This window comes from Gadus chalcogrammus, chromosome 2 (assembly GCF_026213295.1).
Source record: "Gadus chalcogrammus isolate NIFS_2021 chromosome 2, NIFS_Gcha_1.0, whole genome shotgun sequence".
Lineage (NCBI taxonomy): Eukaryota > Metazoa > Chordata > Actinopteri > Gadiformes > Gadidae > Gadus > Gadus chalcogrammus.
Window position 1 is genome coordinate 6,346,258 of NC_079413.1, and position 19,026 is coordinate 6,365,283.

At 43.0% G+C, this 19,026-nt stretch overlaps 2 protein-coding genes across 3 annotated transcripts; both read left to right on the forward strand.

Annotated features, from left to right (window-relative positions):
• The first annotated feature begins 7,948 nt into the window (after window positions 1-7,948).
• On the forward strand, window positions 7,949-11,030 carry LOC130404204 (uncharacterized). The gene is made up of 11 exons (XM_056608851.1): window positions 7,949-8,085; window positions 8,172-8,194; window positions 8,297-8,438; window positions 8,526-8,548; window positions 8,649-8,933; window positions 9,319-9,460; window positions 9,547-9,569; window positions 9,674-9,815; window positions 9,903-10,048; window positions 10,164-10,299; window positions 10,768-11,030. The coding sequence occupies exons 1-11, from the start codon at window positions 7,974-7,976 to the stop codon at window positions 11,028-11,030; spliced, it is 1,437 nt and encodes a 478-aa protein (XP_056464826.1). The 5' UTR covers window positions 7,949-7,973.
• A 774-nt stretch (window positions 11,031-11,804) lies between these two features.
• xab2 (XPA binding protein 2) lies at window positions 11,805-18,926 on the forward strand. Of its 2 annotated transcripts, none has more exons than XM_056577453.1 (19): window positions 11,805-11,961; window positions 12,304-12,452; window positions 12,958-13,081; window positions 13,175-13,372; window positions 13,676-13,810; window positions 13,905-14,069; window positions 14,297-14,441; window positions 14,571-14,722; window positions 14,863-14,982; window positions 15,103-15,234; window positions 15,341-15,472; window positions 15,575-15,688; window positions 15,822-15,984; window positions 16,452-16,642; window positions 16,901-17,023; window positions 17,135-17,306; window positions 17,413-17,539; window positions 17,753-17,874; window positions 17,969-18,926. In XM_056577453.1, exons 1-19 carry the CDS (start codon window positions 11,926-11,928, stop codon window positions 18,028-18,030), a joined length of 2,562 nt encoding a protein of 853 aa, XP_056433428.1. In that variant the 5' UTR covers window positions 11,805-11,925; the 3' UTR covers window positions 18,031-18,926. The 2 variants fall into 2 exon arrangements, with proteins under 2 accessions (XP_056433428.1, XP_056433436.1); XM_056577461.1 differs by having other exon boundaries at window positions 11,819-11,961; window positions 17,419-17,539.
• Window positions 18,927-19,026: the final 100 nt, after the last annotated feature.

A 19,026-nucleotide genomic window follows, 5' to 3' on the forward strand; every position in this document is an offset into this window, starting at 1 on the left:
AAGATTTTTACTTTTCCCACAATTTCATAACATGATAATTGTAAAATAATAATAAAAAAAAGAATCCAAACATGATAAAAAGATTCACAGGCTACAAAAATAATAAATTAACCAAAATCGCCAAATAAAATCTTTAGACCAAGCCTCACAAAAATCTTGAAACAGAATTTGTTTTATTTAGTTCCATTTGAGAAATATTGGCCAATAAAGTTGGAGCAGTTAGCCCATTTTTCTTATATGACCATTTTGTTATTGTATAAAAATAACGCGACTATTATTAGGTGGATACCAATACCCCCTACTACCCATAAACCCAAATTGTGGCACTGCACCCAAAGGTTGCGCTATTTAAAAATATATATATATATGAACTAGCCTTATTTCTCCTTACCGGACTCAAAATTCTTTCATCATATTAATCTCTAAAATCAGATGCATCTTTTTCACCCTGGTCTTCTGGTCTAAAAATGTTTACTTTTCCCACAATTTCATAGAAAAGCCAAACGTCCACAGTCTCAAACCATTTTGTTATTGTATAAAGACCATACTTCTATCATTAGGTGGATACCATTAACAGTGCAAATTTACTATTTTAAGAAAGCCCTTAATTCTCTTGTGAAATGTGTGCTTGGAGTTTTCTTGATGTGTGCTTATCAATAGACATTTTGACCATGTGAATGAGGCTGCAGTTCAGGTTTATCAGTGGCTCAATGGGATAATGCCTTGTACAGGTGATCCTTAGGTTGAGAGTTTGAATCCCGATTATGGCATGCTGAACATGACATTCGGCCATTGCTTTGCAGCTCACCTGAAAGCCGAGGCACAGTATTGCATTAAGTGGAACATCTTCATTAAAATCTTTCTTTCATTATTATATGTCATATTTATATATCTTCCATTAGTGTGTTCTTGACTTTTAATTTTGCTCGGATCATCGCTTGCGGTTATATTTGCATTTGATTCTCTGAATTTCTAGTATATACCCATGTCTTCTACAGTGTATCATATAGACCGTAACCCTAACCCTAACCTCAGAAATCTCCCCATGAGATTATTTCAACTGAAAGTGAGGCATCATAGCGGATATGTTAGTATATGATGCAGGACCTGTGGGAGAGAGATCCTAATCTATGCACTCTCGCAGAATTTTTGATATGGGGCTTTGACCTCAATGTCATAGTTTGATACTGTAGGTTGATATAAGAGGATTACTTGATGTTTATAATGTTTCATGCATTAATTATTGACACACCATTACGTTCCACAATATTTTCTGCTTGTAGGCCTACTCTTAAGTACAGCGTTAGCTCCAGTGCAGGCGTAGCACAAACAGAAAAAGATCATCCCATTCCATTTGAGGATTATGTTTTCATCTGGGATTACAGAACGCCTGTGGTCTTAATGGCAACAGGTTGAACGTTAGGGCTCAGGACTGTTTAAAAGCATCCTCCAAAGCTATGGCCAGTTTACATCTGAAGAAAAATTCAAACACTACCATCTTTCTCTCCACTGGATTTACAATGACTTTTCTGTTTAGTAACTGAATGCAAATTGTGCAGACAAGACTTGATTTTACCAATTGTTGAGTAAACAAGGAAAAAATGTTTGGCTGCCTTTTTTGGACGTACATTGTTTTTGAGTGATTACTGCAGTTCGAGTGGAGACAAGGATGGCTGCTAAGCGGAACCCTCTGGTATGGTGTGAAATTATTACATTAAATGTTACTGTTGTATACAGACCCATATCGTTTAGTGATGAAACCATTACCATGTCATTGCCAACCATCACATGCCAACCATTCCAAAAGGTGAAAAACTGTGACCTTTTGACAGACATTTCATAATGTTTCCTTGAAATAAAATAAATTATGTTGAGATTCAAACCACAAAAGTGTTGTGTTAGGTAATATATGTTTCAATTCCAAAATATACCGTAAATAAAAAATGAAACATTACAAATGACTTATTTCAATAATATTCAATTGGATCAATTGGGGCCCACCGTTCTTTGCTGGTCTATGGACGTCTTTGGAGTTTTTTATTTTGATCCGCAGGGAACCCCTGGACCAGAGCAGATTCTCCCCTCCGACCCCGCCCAGAGAACAACTACAGGTCAGGATCGGCCTCTCTCAGACAGACATCTCACTGCATTGTGTTCTCTGTAATCAAGGCTGGAAAATATTTCCCTACCTTTGTTCAAGTAATTTACCTTTGCAAAATTAAATAAATGATTCAACTAGTAGGTTTAAATAAACCATTGATAACGCAGACTGGATCATAAGAAAAACATATTAACCTGGTTAATGCATGAGGAATGAAGGATTATTTTTGTACATTTTAGCATAGGTTTTTAGTTCTTTGAACCTAGTCATTGGCCTTCTCATGTCATCCAGATAACTGTCTGCTTCCCACCACACAGGTGCAACTAACGATGACTTCTTCCACGCCCTGGCCAGCGCCCAGGGTCAGCGCCTGGACGACCAGCGAGTTACGCTCGCCACGCTGCCCGGTTTCCACCGCCAGGTACCAGACAAGCCCGCACAATAGATGGCTCCCATAGCTGGATAACTGGAAGAATGTGCAACAGTCTTCCAGTTACCCCTAATCTTCCGATGTCTTTTTTTGAAAAATGTTCACTCAGACACCTGCCTCAAATAATCAGAGGTGCTCAACACCTCACATCATTCTGACCGAGAGCACTCCAGACACCGCCAGGAGAGAGCTGTCTGCATCAGGCGACCCTGTACAGAGTAACACACCTCAACACTGTCCCGCCAAGGTCACCAATGTCATTGTGGTCTGGTTTCCTCAAGAGCGTCGGAAAAGCAGTGGCGCTAGCAGGAGAAAGGGTGTAAACACGTTGCTGTTGTTTGTGACGTAGGTGGCCACTGATGCGGATCAGGATACAAGCAGGACTGGGATGAGCCACGGTCAGCGGGGAGGCGTTGATCCCAGTAAGAGCCCATCTCCACGAGCCAAACAGGCAGAGGGAAAGCCAAGCACAACTATTCCACCAACAGGTAATTTCTTTGGTGTACACATTGTGTGTGTGTGTGTGTGTGTGTGTGTGTGGGGGGGGGGGGGGGTAGTCCAGTCACTATACTGGGAGTTAAACAGTATAACAACTCATAGACTCTGGTAGTAAAAGGTTCTGGGTTTGATCTTTGATGTAGGGCCTCCCTATCTGTAGGGCATCCCTAACAAGATGCTGCAGCCATACCTGTTCATTCATGACATATCTAAAGAAAAAAAAACCTTTGGATAAAGCATCTTCTCAATGACTAAATATGAATGAATAGTGTTTCTACTTCTATGTGTTCACCGGTACTTCTAGGGCCTGATTCAGACAAGTTGTTCAACCTACTGGCTAATACTCAGGCCCAACGGCTGGACGACCAGCGGGCAACTCTTCCTTCACTACCCGCGACAGAGGAAGAAAAGCCCACAACGTCTGGAGCCGCAGGCGAATCAAGTTACCTATGCTACATGGTCTCCAAAGTGCAAGTGAGTCTCTCTTAGGCCTACTCCAATTTCTACCCCTTACCCCTTCCCCTTACGCCTTCCCCTTACCCCTTCAAAACAAGGGGGAGGGGTAAGGGGAAGGGGGAAGGGGGAAGGGGAAGGGGAAGGGGAAGGGGGAAGGGGTAGAAATGGGATTGGGCCAAAGTCTTGTTTATCTATTCATTTATATCTATCTATAAATACATTTTATTTGCTCGGTAGTATATCAATATCAAGGAGAATGTCAACATTAAGATAAACATACAAAAATAAGAAGAATTTAGAAAAAGCATCTAGACAGATACATAGTGTCTTTTATGTACATTTCATAACCCCCCAAATTTCCTCGGTTCATAAATAAGCATCATAGTTTGCATTGTAAATTGCAACCCGCTTCACACATGCTTGCCGTGTTGTAAAGCATCTCATCACTTTTAGGGTTCCAGGATGGAAGAGCAGAGATGCTCCCTAACCCAGATTCAGACCCTGGATACAGCAGCACCAACTCGGTCAGCCTCCTTCAGCCCTGGCTCAGACCTGGAGAGAGCCAAGAACAAGGACCCAGAGAGTCAGGAGGTACGATCCTACGAGCCTTCTCCTTCTAAGTGTTAATTGATATCCCTTGGAGAATGGAGGGCGCTCTGTATGTAATTACAATCAGGTAGATGTGTCAAAATAAAAGCTCTTGAAAGTTGCGCAAATTTCTAACAGCAAGAGCGCCAATTTTTCAATAAAAATTGGGATTTGGCTGTGTTCAAATGAGTCAAGTGTGAATTTCTGTAGATAAACCACTTTTAACAGTAAAAACATTCGATACAAACATTAAGGCAGCATTTCTCCTCTCTTTCTCTATCCAGCCCATGGTGGAGGTGGACCAGGACAAGTTCCTCCGCATGATGAGCCATGCCTCACATGGGAGGATGGAGGAGCAGCGCTGTGTGTTGAACCCCAGCAAGAGCGCCAATTCTACCCCCAGACACACCGGAACCAAGGACCCCAAAAGCACTGTACCCACAGGTAGGCCGTTTTGGTGTTTACGGCTTGGGTTTACTTGTTCTTTTAACAATAATGTTATCAATTCATCCAATCAATTGAGCCGATAGATTAGGAACTAGGATAGTGGGCATTTGGCAAAAATAGTACCATCTCTGCTATTTGATAATGGCCATATCCTTTGTACATTGCATACTTCTCTATTTTTCTCTGGTGGACTGCATTTTTCCTGAGAATATATTTATGATAAAGCTAAATAATGGTTTTGAACTTTAATTGCCAAACCTGGTTTTAATAACCACGTCCATTCATCAACTGATAACTCAGTTGATGAATGAAAAACAACTCTTGTGCTTGTTTGTCCTTTGCTGCCAGGGCCTGATTCCGAAAGATTTTTCAGTCTCTTGTCCAACACTCAAGGCAGAAGACTGGACGACCAGCGAGTGACTCTTCCGTCGCTACCCGGGATACGAAACGGAGGAACCACGTCGTCCGCTGAAGCAACTGGTTCCAGCCAAATGTTGTACATGGTCTCCAAAGTCCAGGTTGGTCCGATCCCTCCACGAACCTTCACAGTAAGACAGCAATGACTTTGTCGGGTCTCCCCAAAAACTGTCTGCGGCAATGAAAGCGTTATTAGGCTCTGAAGCATTATGTCATAAACGACTGAAGGTTGTATTGACGCCTCAAACCAAGGAAGACTTCGGTTGGGAACGGTCCGCACATGGAGAATGTAATACGTTGCATTGAATACATGGTGAAAGTTTATTTGAGGGCAGTGTTTTTCCCCCTGTGGTTCACTGGGGTACTGTATGCGCTCGGTGGGACTATCTTTCTTTTTTAAATACACATTTACAGTAGAAGAAAAAGTAATAGTTAATTGAAAGTAAATATATAATAACCATTGTTCAGTGTATATATAGTATTATGGCATGTTATTATAAATGATATGAGTTCATCTTTGTGTATTTCATCATATGTTTTCCATTGTAATGTTTTCCGGTGATGTTTTGTGATAGTTTGTGTATGCTAAATAAACACACTGGGAGCCTGATCGGTGTTGCTGACTTTTTCTTTCCACTATTTCCCACTGGCCATGGCCATCTTGAACTATTAATTGTGTATAGGGGGCGCTTGCACTCTTTGTTCACCCACTGTATGTGTATTCATAAAATTCTTACAGTTTGCATGTTAGGTGGTCCTTTAACGGTCTTGATGACAATGTCATCTTTGTTACACCCAACGTCAAAGGTCGCAAACCACTGTTCTAGCGGTTCAATTCAGTTCTTCAAATTGAATGGAATCAATTTGTTAGTTTGTCAAGTGCCGATGTTCTGAAAATTAGGTCCTGTTTTTCCCATCCAGGGTTCCAGGATGGACGAACAGAGATGTTCTGCGCCAAACATCTTCCAAAATACAGGCAACCGATCTGGCCAGCAGAGTTCTCTCGGCTCCAATCTGACTGACTGCAAAGATAAACCTCCCAAGAGGTCTGCCTCTTTTAGCCCTATCCCAGATGCCAAACAGGTTAGACATGTTCCATTACAAAAGATATGGATCAACTTTCCAACCCTTGAATTGATGTTGAAAATCAAGGCCATACAAATGTTATCTTTTATTTCTCAGACAACAGCTGATCAAGACAGCTTCTTTGCCATGATGAATCATGTCCATCGTGAACGCATGGACGACCAGCGATGTTCTTTGACACCTAGCAGTAGCAAACAAAATGTGACAAGAGACCGCCCGGCAAGTCCTCCCCTCAAAGGTCAGAGTAACTCAGGCACCACGTGTTAAGTTATGGTTTCTGTCAGTCTATCCTTTCACTAAACTACCCCTTAACCCTGCATTACAGGTACAAGCCCAGATGCCCAACAGGTTAGAACTGTTCAATTATGATGATTTTGATCAAACTTTCCAACCGTTGAATTCATCTAAAAAGGAAAGGCCATTCAGATGTTATCTTTAATTTCTCAGGCAACAGCTGAGCAAGACAGCTTCTTTGCCATGATGAATCATGTCCATCGTGAACGCATGGATGACCAGCGATGTACTTTGACGCCGAGCAGTAGCACACAGAATTTGTCCAGAGACCGCCCGGCAAGTCCTGTCCTCAAAGGTCAGAGTAACTCAGGTACCACGTGTTAAAGGTGACATATTATACCACCAGTTGTGAGTGTGATTAGCCGTTACAAGCCTTTTTGAAAATCTGCCTCTTCTGACATCACAAGTGGGCATGTCCATCTAGATGTATGACGGATATATGAGCAACGTTTGCTACAGTCCACTTGGTGTTCTGGTAGACTGATCTATCCTTCTTACATCTAGGGTGACACGCCCACTTGTGATGTCAGAAGAGGACGATTTTCCGAGCTGTGTTGATGTGTCCCTGAGCAAGACACTTAACCCTAACTGCTCCTGACGAGCTGGCTGTCCTCTGCATGGTTGGCTCTGCCGTCGGTGTGTCAATGTGTGTATTAACCGATGTAAGTTGCTTTGGATAAAAGCGTCTGCTAAATCACCAAATTGTAATTGTAATTTTCAAAACGGCTTGTAACGGCTAAACATACTCACACCTGGTGGTATAATGTCACCTTTAAGTTATGGTTTCTATCGGTCTATCCTTTCACTAAACTATCCTTTAACCCTGCTTTACAGTTACAGGCCCAGATGCCCAAAAGGTTAGACATGTTCCATTACAATTGTTTTGGATCAAACTTTCCAACCCTTCAATTGATTTAGAAAATACAGCCATACAAATGTTATCTTTTATTTCTTAGGCAACAGCTGAGCAAGAAAGCTTCTTTGCCATGATGAATCATGTCCATCGTGAACGCCTGGACGACCAGCGATGTTCTTTGACGCCTAGCAGTAGCACACAGAATTCGGCCAGAGACCACCCGGCAAGTCCTGCCCTTCAACAGAAAGGTTCTGCGCCAAACGTCGTCCAAAATAAAAGAAACCCATCTGGCCAGCAGAGTTCTCTTGGCTCCAATCTGACTGACTGCAAAGATAGACCTCGCGAGAGGTCGGCCTCTTGTACCCCTATCCCAGATGCCCCACAGGTTAGATATTTGCCATTATGATTCATTTGGATCAAACTTTCCAACCCTTGAATGATGTAGGAAAGCAAGGCAATACAAATGCAATAAAATTAAATTGTATTTGTACAGCCCTTAATCACTGCTAGTCTTAAAGGGCTAAGAAGCCAAATATTGATGACACCCCCCTGAGCCTAGCCCCCAAGAGGGCAAGAAAGAAGTCCTTTAATTAGCAAGGAAGAAATCTTAGGGAGAAACGTAGAGTGGGGAATCACTCCTTCCAGGCCGGTTAACCTAAAGGAGGGTCCAGGCATCCAGTAGTAGTCACCGCAACACGCTAGAGCAGAGAGAATAATGAATTAGAAGGGATAAGTGCATACTTGAAATGTTGTTATCTTATATTTCTCAGACATCAGCTGTCCAAGACAGCTTCTTTGCCATGATGAATCATGTCCATCGCGAACGCATGGACGACCAGCGATGTTCTTTGACGCCTAGCAGTAGCACACAGAATTTGGCCAGAGACCGCCCTGCAAGTCCAGCTCTCAAAGGTCAGAGTAACTCAGGTCACACATGTTCAGTTACGGTTTCTGTCGGTCTGCCCTTTCATTAACTATCCTTTAACCCTGCTTTACAGGTACAGGCCCAGATACCCAACAGGTTAGACATGTTCCATTACATTGATTTTGATCAAACTTTCCATCCCTTCAATTGTTCCAGAAAAGTACAGCAATACAAATGTTGTCATCTTTTATTTCTCAGACACCAGCTGAGCAAGACAGCTTCTTTGCCATGATGAATCATGTCCATCGTGAACGCATGGACGACCAGCGATGTTCTTTGACGCCTAGCAGTAGCACACAGAATTTGGCCAGAGACCGCCCGGCAAGTCCTGTCCTCAAAGGTCAGAGCAACTCAGGTCACACATGTTCAGTTATGGTTTCTGTTGGACTATCCTTTCACTAAACGATCCTTTAACCCGGCTTTACAGGTACAGGCCCAGATGCCCAACAGGTTAGACATGTTCCATTACGATTGATTTTTATCAAACTTTCCAAACCTTGAAACGATGTAGAAAAGTAAGGCCATACAAATGTTATCTTTTATTTCTCAGGGAACAGCTGAGCAAGACAGCTTCTTTGCCATGATGAATCATGTCCATCGTGAACGTATGGACGACCAGCGATGTTCTTTGACGCCTAGCAGTAGCACACAGAATTTGTCCGGAGACCGCCCGGCAAGTCCTGCCCGTCAACAGAAAGGTTCTGCGCCAAACGTCGTCCAAAATAAAAGCAACCCATCTGGCCAGCAGAGTTCTCTTGGCTCCAATCTGACTGACTGCAAAGATAGACCTCGCGAGAGGTCGGCCTCTTGTACCCCTATCCCAGATGCCCAACAGGTTAGACATGTGCCATTATGATTCATTTGGATAAAACTTTCCAACCCTTGAATGATGTAGAAAAGCAAGGCCATACAAATGCAATAAAATTAAATTGTATTTGTACAGCCCTTAATCACTGCTAGTCTTAAAGGGCTAACAAGCCAAATATTGATGACACCCCCCTGAGCCTAGCCCCCAAGAGGGCAAGAAAAAAATCCTTTAATTAGAAAGGAAGAAATCTTAGGGAGAAACGTAGAGTGGGGAATCACTCCTTCCAGGCCGGTTAACCTAAAGGAGGGTCCAGGCATCCAGTAGCAGTCACCGCAACACGCTAGAGCATAGAGAATAATGAATTAGAAGGGATAAGTGCATACTGGAAATGTTGTTATCTTATATTTATCAGACATCAGCTGACCAAGACAGCTTCTTTGCCATGATGAATCATGTCCATCGCGAACGCATTGGCGACCAGCGATGTTCTTTGACGCCTAGCAGTAGCACACAAAATTTGGCCAGAGACCGCCCTGCAAGTCCTGCTCTCAAAGGTCAGAGTAACTCAGGTCACACATGTTCAGTTATGGTTTCTGTCGGTCTGTACTTTCATTAACTATCCTTTAACCCTGCTTTACAGGTACAGGCCCAGATACCCAACAGGTTAGACATGTTCCATTACATTGATTTTGATCAAACTTTCCATCGCTTCAATTGATGTGAAAAAAAGCAAGGCCAAATAAATGTTGTTATCTTTTATTTATTAGGCAACAGCTGAGCAAGACAGCTTCTTTGCCATGATGAATCATGTCCATCGTGAACGCATGGATGACCAGCGATGTACTTTAACGCCTAGCAGTAGCACACAAAATTTGACAAAAGACTGCCCCGCAAGTCCTGCCCTCACAGGTCAGGGTAACTCAGGCACCACGTGTTAAATTATGGTTTCTGCTGGTCCATCCTTTCACTAGACTACCCCTTATTCCTGCATTACAGATACAGACACAGACATGCTCTTTAAAAGCCTTGCCCGAGGTCAAGGCCGGAGGCTGGACGATCAGCGCATTACGCTTCCCTCCTTGCCAGGGTTCGGCGGATCGTCAAAGCCGAAAGGCAGTGGCACGGCAAGAGCTGAAGGCCAGGTAGGTCACGGACTTGTGACATGCGTGAACGGTTGTCATATAAATCCTTCATAATATTTTCAGTGTAAACGGGCCTCTACAGCTTGTGTATTGTTTGTTGTTTTTCTTCTGATAGGGTCCTCCACCCCAAATTCTTCTGAGTGAGGGGACACCGGTGACATTACGTAAGGCCCTTTCCAGGCCTGCTTCTCCATCCAGACGAACTGAGTCATGTTATGACCTATCTGCCTCTTTCAGCCCAGGCTCAGAATGTCAGAAGATAAATTTGCCGGGAAAAGTAAACTCTCTTCTTAAATACAAATCTTCTTAAATATTTTTCGAGTAATTCATTTAATTTGTCTACGCTTGGCCTTCTTTTCCAGGTTACAGTTACGGTATCCATGAGCTTCACACAACAACCGGTCAGTTGATATCACTTATTATTGATAGTTTAAATGATTTGTTAATCAGATTTTTAAGAAAATCAAGACACTCACTGACAAATCTGCTTTTACTTCTGAATCTTTTAAAGGGCAACGAGAACAGCGACCTACCGTGTGAGTTCCCGGAGGTCTTCCTCACTCTCGGAGCCCCAGGAGATAAGATCGTTGTACCCTTGAGCCCACGTCCGGGCAGACCCCTTTCCCTCAACCTCAACTTGGTCCCAAAGGAGACCACTGAGCCCAGACTCGCCCCCCCAAACCATGCAAGCCGCTCAAGACCATCTTCCCCTCACCCAGGGGTCTCCCATAAGCACCAACCTCAGGCCACCGGCTCTCATCAGAATGAACAGAGGAAGCCATTCAACACCATCAGCCCAGATGATGACTATTTCTCCCTCATTGAGAGGGTCCACGCCGCCCATCTACAGATTGGGCTAGGACAGGGAGGGGTTAAAGGAAAAGGGGAAGCCGCTCAGGGGAAAAGGAAGGTGGAGCAAGGAAAAGGCAGTGATAAAGGAAACGGGAGAAAAGATAAGAAGGATTGTGGCAGGAAGAGGTGATTCACTTTCAATGGCCAGTCTATGGCCAGTAAATGGAAGGTCAACAGCGGAGAAAGGCTCTTGTCGTTTTTTTGGCTTTCGAATTATCCTTTATTTGTAATTGTTGTAATTTGTAATTGAAGTAGTTGTGTTAAGTATGCAAACAAAGACTGATTTTTTTCCATGCTTAGAAATGTATTTTGTGATTTTGCTCATTGTGTAAGATTTGGTATTTTTGTCTTCTATAAATTGTATAAACTGAACTTAAACCCTATTACCAATATAAAGAAACAAAAATAAATAGATATTGCATCTGCTATTCATTTTTTTTGTAGAAGTATAATACCTTAAAACAAATTAATTAAGCTAATGATTTGGTAGACCAGTTAAAAATATAGAAAAGCATACTGGTATTTTGGAAGTTTTCCAATAGTTTTCCACTACAAACGGTTTTGATTAACTAAAGTCATCTGGGTGCCAACATATTATTAACAAGGGTGCTGATACTATAGCTAAACTGAAAATAGAGTGAATGTGAATGTAGGAATCATTAAGAAAGTGTTTATGTGTCCAGTAAAACAAATAAAGAGATGGCAGCATACATGGAGCAACAAGAAGGTAAGGGATCTGTACCACATCCAGATAAAGCAATGTGCATGTTGCACTGCTATCAATGCTTTGTCATTAAAATAATAATAAAATAAATATTACATTTATTATAAATAATAATTGTGAATGAATAATAATAACATTATGATGTTTAAAACAATTTGGCCCAGTAGGTGGGGGTAATGCAGCCTTACCCAGTAAGATGGTCCCCGCTCAAAACGGAAGAAGAAGAGCTGTCCGTTTCCCTCACGTTGGTTGAAGTTTTAAAGCTAACGTTCAGATTTTTGTTTAACAACTTCAAGGCAAAATGCCTTCAGCAGATGGACCAACTGATGTCCTCTTTGTAAGTTCACTTTATTTCTTGCATACCCAGTGATAGACTAGCTTCAGTATTTTTAAAACCAACATTCGACAAACAAACGCAATCGTTTCTTAGTTGTCTGTGTTTAGCTCAACGTTAGCTGAAGTTGGGGACACTATTAAACTCGTTTTACATTCGTTTTGCACAATAAACGCATTATTCATCATAATCGCGTTTCAGATATCACTTACCTTGCATTAAATTACATCTAGCATAACAAAGTGTCCGTAGCGTATTCATATACTGCGAACGAAAGGCTAGTAGCGTGCTAGCTCACTGGATGTATCACAACGTTAGAAAACACTGTGGTGTTTGTCCAAACAGGAGGACGATGACCTACCTTATGAAGAGGAGATCATCAGGAACCCTTATTCAGTCAAGTGTTGGATGCGATACATCGAGTTCAAACAGAATGGACCCAAGGCTACACTCAATATGATATACGAGCGGGCTCTGAAAGAGCTACCTGGCAGGTATGGTGTTGCTTTGATGCTCTCATGCGTTACACATGCCATACAAATGTATTAGAAATGACATGAAAGGCCTCTATTACTTTGACTTAAATTACTTGTGAATAATGTACACATAAGGATGCACGTGGATCTGATAAACAAACACTCGCCAGCCTTTTGAGTTGAAATTTGTGATCAAATGATAAATAGATTTTTATTTCCCGAGTAACACTTCTGCACATCGTAAATAACCGTGTGGCTATTTAATCTGTTAAACATAATCTGGAACCTTTTATTTGTCCTCAAATAGTTATGTATTCGCACCGGAGCCAACAGTCTCGTATAATGAGCTCACTGTCATTTAAAAGAGACGTATTCAAAGGTTGTGTTTTACAAGAGGGACCTATCAGGCATCGGTTGTGGCCCATCTATTAGAATTTCCTAGAATATAAATCTTATTTAAAGTCTGAAAATAATTGTTTACATGCTGTATTATCGTTTCTCCGCTCATCAACTTTTTCTACAGTTACAAGCTTTGGTACAACTACCTGAGAGAAAGGCGGAAGCAAGTAAAGGGGAAATGTATTACAGAGATGGTTTTTGAGGAGGTCAACAACTGCCATGAAAGGGCCCTGGTGTTCATGCATAAGGTGACATTCCAAACTTAAAAAAAAAATGAAAATGCTGAAGATTCATTAGAAATATTTTGATATATATATATTTTTTGTCTTTCCCACTAATAGATGCCTCGTATATGGCTTGATTACTGCCAGTTCTTGGTGGGTCAGTCTAAAATCACCAAAAGTCGAAGGTCATTTGACCGGGCCCTCCGAGCACTCCCTGTTACACAACATCCACGTATCTGGCCCCTCTACCTTCGCTATGCACGGAAGCTCCCACTGCCCGAGACGGCCATCCGGGTCTACCGCAGATACCTAAAGGTAAGGCAGTTGTTCCGAAAGAAGGGTTTGAACTAAAGCCTTCCGCGAATATAATGTAAAATAAATGAAAAACAAAAGAGCCATTTTGTGGATGCTTGGGAGGCAAGTACACTAAACTAGTCGTAGGTGGTGTAGACATGCCACAAATACATCATTACATGCATCAGTATACTCAATATTGTGCTACCATTAAAACTTAAAATTGTACAGTCTTTTGCTTTCCATTCAATGTAAAATGTCTTAATACAAGATTTTTTAAATTGGTCAGTATGATGTGCTAAGTGGTTAATGTGTGGTGTGCAGCTCTCTCCAGAAAACGCAGAGGAGTACATTGACTACCTGCGCTCCATCGGTCGCCTGGACGAGGCGGCCGTGCGCCTCGCCGCCATCGTCAACGATGAGAACTTTGTGTCCAAGGAGGGGAAGTCCAACTACCAGGTGGGAGTTGACTCCCTATACCCCCATATTGCTATTGTATTGCTGAGAGAACTTTTCCTAATCCTGTCGTTTTCTGGTTTTCTTTCCCTGACAGTTGTGGCATGAGTTGTGTGACCTGATCTCCCAGAACCCTGACAAAGTGAAGTCGCTGAAGGTCGGGGCCATCATACGAGGAGGCCTGACCCGCTTCACAGACCAGCTGGGGAAACTCTGGTGCTCCTTAGCTGACTACTACATCCGCAGCGGCCACTTTGAGAAGGTATGCTTTTTGTTTTGCTAAGTTTTGGTTTGCTTGAAGTTCAAGGCTACCTTTTGAACCGCAGTCGAACTCCATCCTTGACTTTTCTTTTGTGTTAAACATGGCACTAAACCCATCAACTTGGGGACGAGGGAATACGATTTTGTGCAAAAAAAAGAGATGGCTGCAGTGTCATGGTAAAGGTTTAAATAATTACGATAATGATACACGTCTGGTTTTACCCTCAGGCCCGTGACGTGTACGAGGAAGCTATCCTGACAGTGGTGACGGTAAGGGACTTCACCCAGGTGTTCGACAGCTACGCCCAGTTCGAGGAGAGCATGATCGCCGCCAAAATGGAGACCACGTCTGAAATGGGCCAGGATGAAGACGGTGTGTGGAGCCTATTTTTTTTTATTTTCGTTGTGATATTATTGCAAAGTATATTATTTTACTCTACTTTTTATATGCCTTTTTTAACCGCATGAATTGACTTGTGTATCTTTACTCTGCCTCTTCCAGATGACGTTGACCTGGAGCTCAGGCTGGCCCGCTTCGAGCAGCTGATAGCCAGACGGCCGCTCCTGTTGAACAGTGTCCTGCTGCGGCAGAACCCCCACAACGTCCACGAGTGGCACAAAAGGGTCAAGCTGTACGAGGGCAATCCGCGACAGGTGCATTATTCTGCCTTCATGTGATAAACAAAAGATAGGCCTAGAAACGATCTTCTCGGGCCCAGTCTTTAACTCTAAGAAAAAGTGTGCGTGTCACAAGCATGTCATGAATACATTGTGCATTTCCGTGTGGTCGACAGATCATCAACACGTACACGGAGGCGGTGCAGACTGTGGACCCCCTGAAGGCCACGGGGAAGCCCCACTCCCTCTGGGTCTCCTTCGCCAAGTTCTACGAGGAAAACGAGCAGCTGGACGATGTAAACGCCCACCACCAGAACGTTCATTTTAATCTGATTGTTTGCTGTGACTCAATTCTGCTTCCATCGGTTCCTCCTTTCTTTCTTCCTATGTTGTTGACCTCCTTCTTTATCCTCCAGGCCAGGACCATCTTTGAGAAGGCCACCAAGGTGACCTTCAAACAAGTGGACGACCTCTCGGGGGTGTGGTGTGAGTACGGAGAGATGGAGCTGCGACACGAGAACTACGAGCAGGCGCTTCGCATCTTAAGGGTGAGCCACAGTGTTTTTTTTTACCTTGATATGGATGTGTTGTTTCCTCCATAGAGTTAAGATTTTAAACCATTGTCTTCTTTTGGTATCATTCCATGGCTAACAGAAAGCAACGGCTATACCGGCCAAGAAGGCAGAGTACTTTGATGTGTCCGAGCCCGTCCAGAACAGAGTCTTCAAGTCCTTGAAGGTCTGGTCTATGTTGGCCGACCTTGAGGAGAGCCTGGGAACTTTCCAGGTATGAATAGCTTTATTTAATTTTTTTATTTTTTTTTTATATGGTTATTTTGGGAAAATCTCTGAGCAAATTGCTTTTCTTCCCCTCCCGTGTTATTCTCAGTCTACAAAGGCAGTGTACGACCGCATAATCGACCTCCGCATCGCCACGCCACAAATCATCATCAACTACGCCATGTTCCTGGAAGAGCACAACTACTTTGAGGAGAGCTTCAAGGTAATAAGATATTCAAACTTCACCGATGCGCACATCCGTTTTCTTTCTTCTACACAGGTCTGATGTCATCCTGTGAAAGCAATTCTTAACCCGAGACACTTTCAACATTTGCATTTTCTTTTTTTTTATGTAGGCGTATGAACGAGGCATTGCGCTCTTCCGATGGCCCAACGTGTACGACATCTGGAACACGTACCTCACCAAGTTCATCGATCGCTACGGGGGAAAGAAGCTGGAGAGAGCGAGGGACCTGTTCGAGCAGGCTCTGGATGGCTGTCCTGCCAAGTTCGCAAAGAGTAAGTAGTGCTTCTTTCCCAGCAAACAAAACCATCTGCTGTTTCCTGGATTACTCTGTAGTTAAGGTTTTGTATTGAATTTAAAGCTATGGTTTGTGATGCCGCTTGGTAAGCAGTGTTTCCCCCAGCACTGTTTGGTTAAGGCCTTAACAACAATAGGGCCGCGCCTTGACTACCAATGTTTAAAAAAAATAATGATAATAATTATGTATTTTTTTTAATAATTATTATGCATTAAAAAAGTACAAAACTCTCATAGGGAAAGAACCTACTTCCATCAAGTACAAAAATAAAGATAAATAATGCATCGGTAATTCTGTTCAAAACAATAGTCGTGCCACAGAGCTTTTTGCATGGAATTGAAATATTTAGAAATTTTATTTTCTTGCGATTTCACAAAATGAAATGGAATCAAGGATGTAAAAAAAACATCAACGAATGATTGCCATCCTGTTGTTGCTCTCCAGCTATCTACCTCCTGTACGCCAAGCTGGAAGAGGAGTACGGTTTGGCCCGCCATGCCATGGCCGTCTATGAGCGGGCCACGCAGGCGGTGGGCACCGGGGAGAGGCACTCCATGTTCAACATCTACATCAAAAGAGCCGCCGAAATCTACGGGGTCACCTACACCAGGGCCATCTACCAGAAGGCTATTGAGGTATGGCCTGATTTTCAGTCTGGGATTAATTACCATTCTATCTTATTGGTCGCTTTTGTATTATTTTGGGCTGCCAGGTTGTATTGTTGTCCAAACTTTTAGTAGACAACATTAATAAGCCTTCAATAAGCAGACTAATCAATTGCTACATAACAGACTTGTGTTGTTTTTTCATTTCTAAATCCTGCTTGTAAGAATATTACTGTTTAAACTATGCATTGGAGATAAGATACAAATATCTGGTTATTTTCCGTCTAGGTCCTTCCAGATGAGCACTCCAGGGACATGTGTGTGCGATTCGCCGACATGGAGAGCAAGCTGGGGGAGATCGACCGCTCGAGAGCCATCTACTCCTACTGCTCCCAGATCTGCGACCCCAGGGTGAGACGACGCACCACAGTGTTCTCCTCTTCCCGTCGGCATCTCGTATCCCCATGTCACTCACTTTTTTCCAGTGACTTAAACCAAGACGCATTTCTCCATCTTGTTCAGGTCACTGCCAGTTTCTGGCAGTCGTGGAAGGAGTTTGAGATCCGCCACGGCAACGAGGACACCATCAGGGAGATGTTGAGGATCAAGCGCAGCGTGCAGGCCACGTACAACACCCAGGTCAACTTCATGTCCTCCCAGATGATGAAGGCCACCACCAGCTCCACGGGAACGGGTGAGAGCAGCCTGCGCTTGCTTGACCGCAGCCGGCTCAGTGTTTTGAGTCAGGCCCGATATTTCTTTGCAGGGCTCTTTGTCTCATTCTCACTCTTTGTCTCAAGTGTCAGACCTCGCTCCGGGCCAGCTGGGCTTGGATGACATGAAGATGCTGGAGCAGAAAGCACAGCAGCTGGCTGCAGAGGCCGAACAGGACAAGGCGAAGCCCAAAGAGAAGATCCTCTTTGTCAGGTCGGTGTTTTTTTTTATTTATTTTTTTGTCTTTTCTTTGTGTGTGCTTGAACAGATGTAGCTGATAAACCCTCCACTGTTAAGTTTCAATTCAACCCTTGTGTTTGTTTCCCAGTCGTTTTGGGGATCGATCACTCGGGATGATTTGCTGCAGATCTTTTAAGTTTGCAGTTAGCGTTTGCTTAACGGCTGAGATGTTGTGTCCATGTTTAGGAGTGACACCTCTCGCAGTGAGCTGGCCCAGCTCGCCAAGCAAGCCAACCCGGATGAGATCGACATTGATGATGACGACGACGATGACGAGAACGGAGGGGAGGAAGAACAAGGCCCAGAGGGTAGGCTGTGAATACAATGAGCCTCAGTATTTAACATTGCACTTATGATCTTCTGGTTGTCGTAACTAACGGCCCTTTGCTCTGCGGTCCACAGAGGTACAACTGGAACAGAAGAGCGTCCCGACAGCTGTGTTTGGAGGGCTCAAAGAAGACTGAGTGGGTCAACATGAGGAGACGTACTCTGAGAAGACTGCTTTGTCAAATTCTTGACAGCCTGCTACAATTCTAATAGAATATGATGTATTTGTACCCTAGTAAATGTTTCAGACTGCCGTAGTTCATTTGTTTTTGCATTTGTTGGTGTTATTTCCAGGATATTGTGAACCTGCATTTTGTACCACATGACATTATGGCCACTGGCCACACGATGGCAATCTCTCTCAATATTTCAGCTAAATACCGCTAGTTTACCTTCAGCTAAAAGATGAAAGCCGAATATAATGCAATGACTTGCTTTTCAAGCGGTTCCATTTATATGGATGTGCTCTTTGTCTAATTCCCTTATATCCAAGAGAAACATTTATGAGGACTTTCAATTGTTTGGAGAGTTTCATTAAATTGGGAGCTATGGCAAGGTAACAGTGGCTAATGGTATATATTTTGAATCAATGGCTGTTTTTTAATGCATAGTCATACCGTTGGGACACTTCGATCATAGTGAATGATGCAGAGCTTAAGTAATCTTACAATCATACATTTAAATAATTAGGCTACATTTATAAATAATTGAAAGTTCCAGATCAATCATAATAAATATACTGATCAAAATGAATTATTGCAGGTTCAATCCATATTAATGTGAATACATTTCTCACCCTTGTATTCAATATGCTTGCTATATGTGAGGTCCTGTGTTGACTGTTCAAACTCTATGCCTCCTGAAAACAAATGATGCCTTAGGAATTATTTGTATTTAATAAGTTCGACATAACTGACCTGCCTTTACGTAGCATGTTACCAGAGAGTAGCTTCTGGAAACAAAAACACCTGTGTAATGGCAGATGCACCTGTCGCGTACAGGACTACCTTCCTACCTGCTGGTGGCGTTCACACGGATTCAGGTCCCGCCTTCCTTCTCGGTGCTCCATCGCTATTGGACAGTGGGTTTCGGAGCACCTGGAAATCAGTCAACGGCGTACAGATCCCACAGCG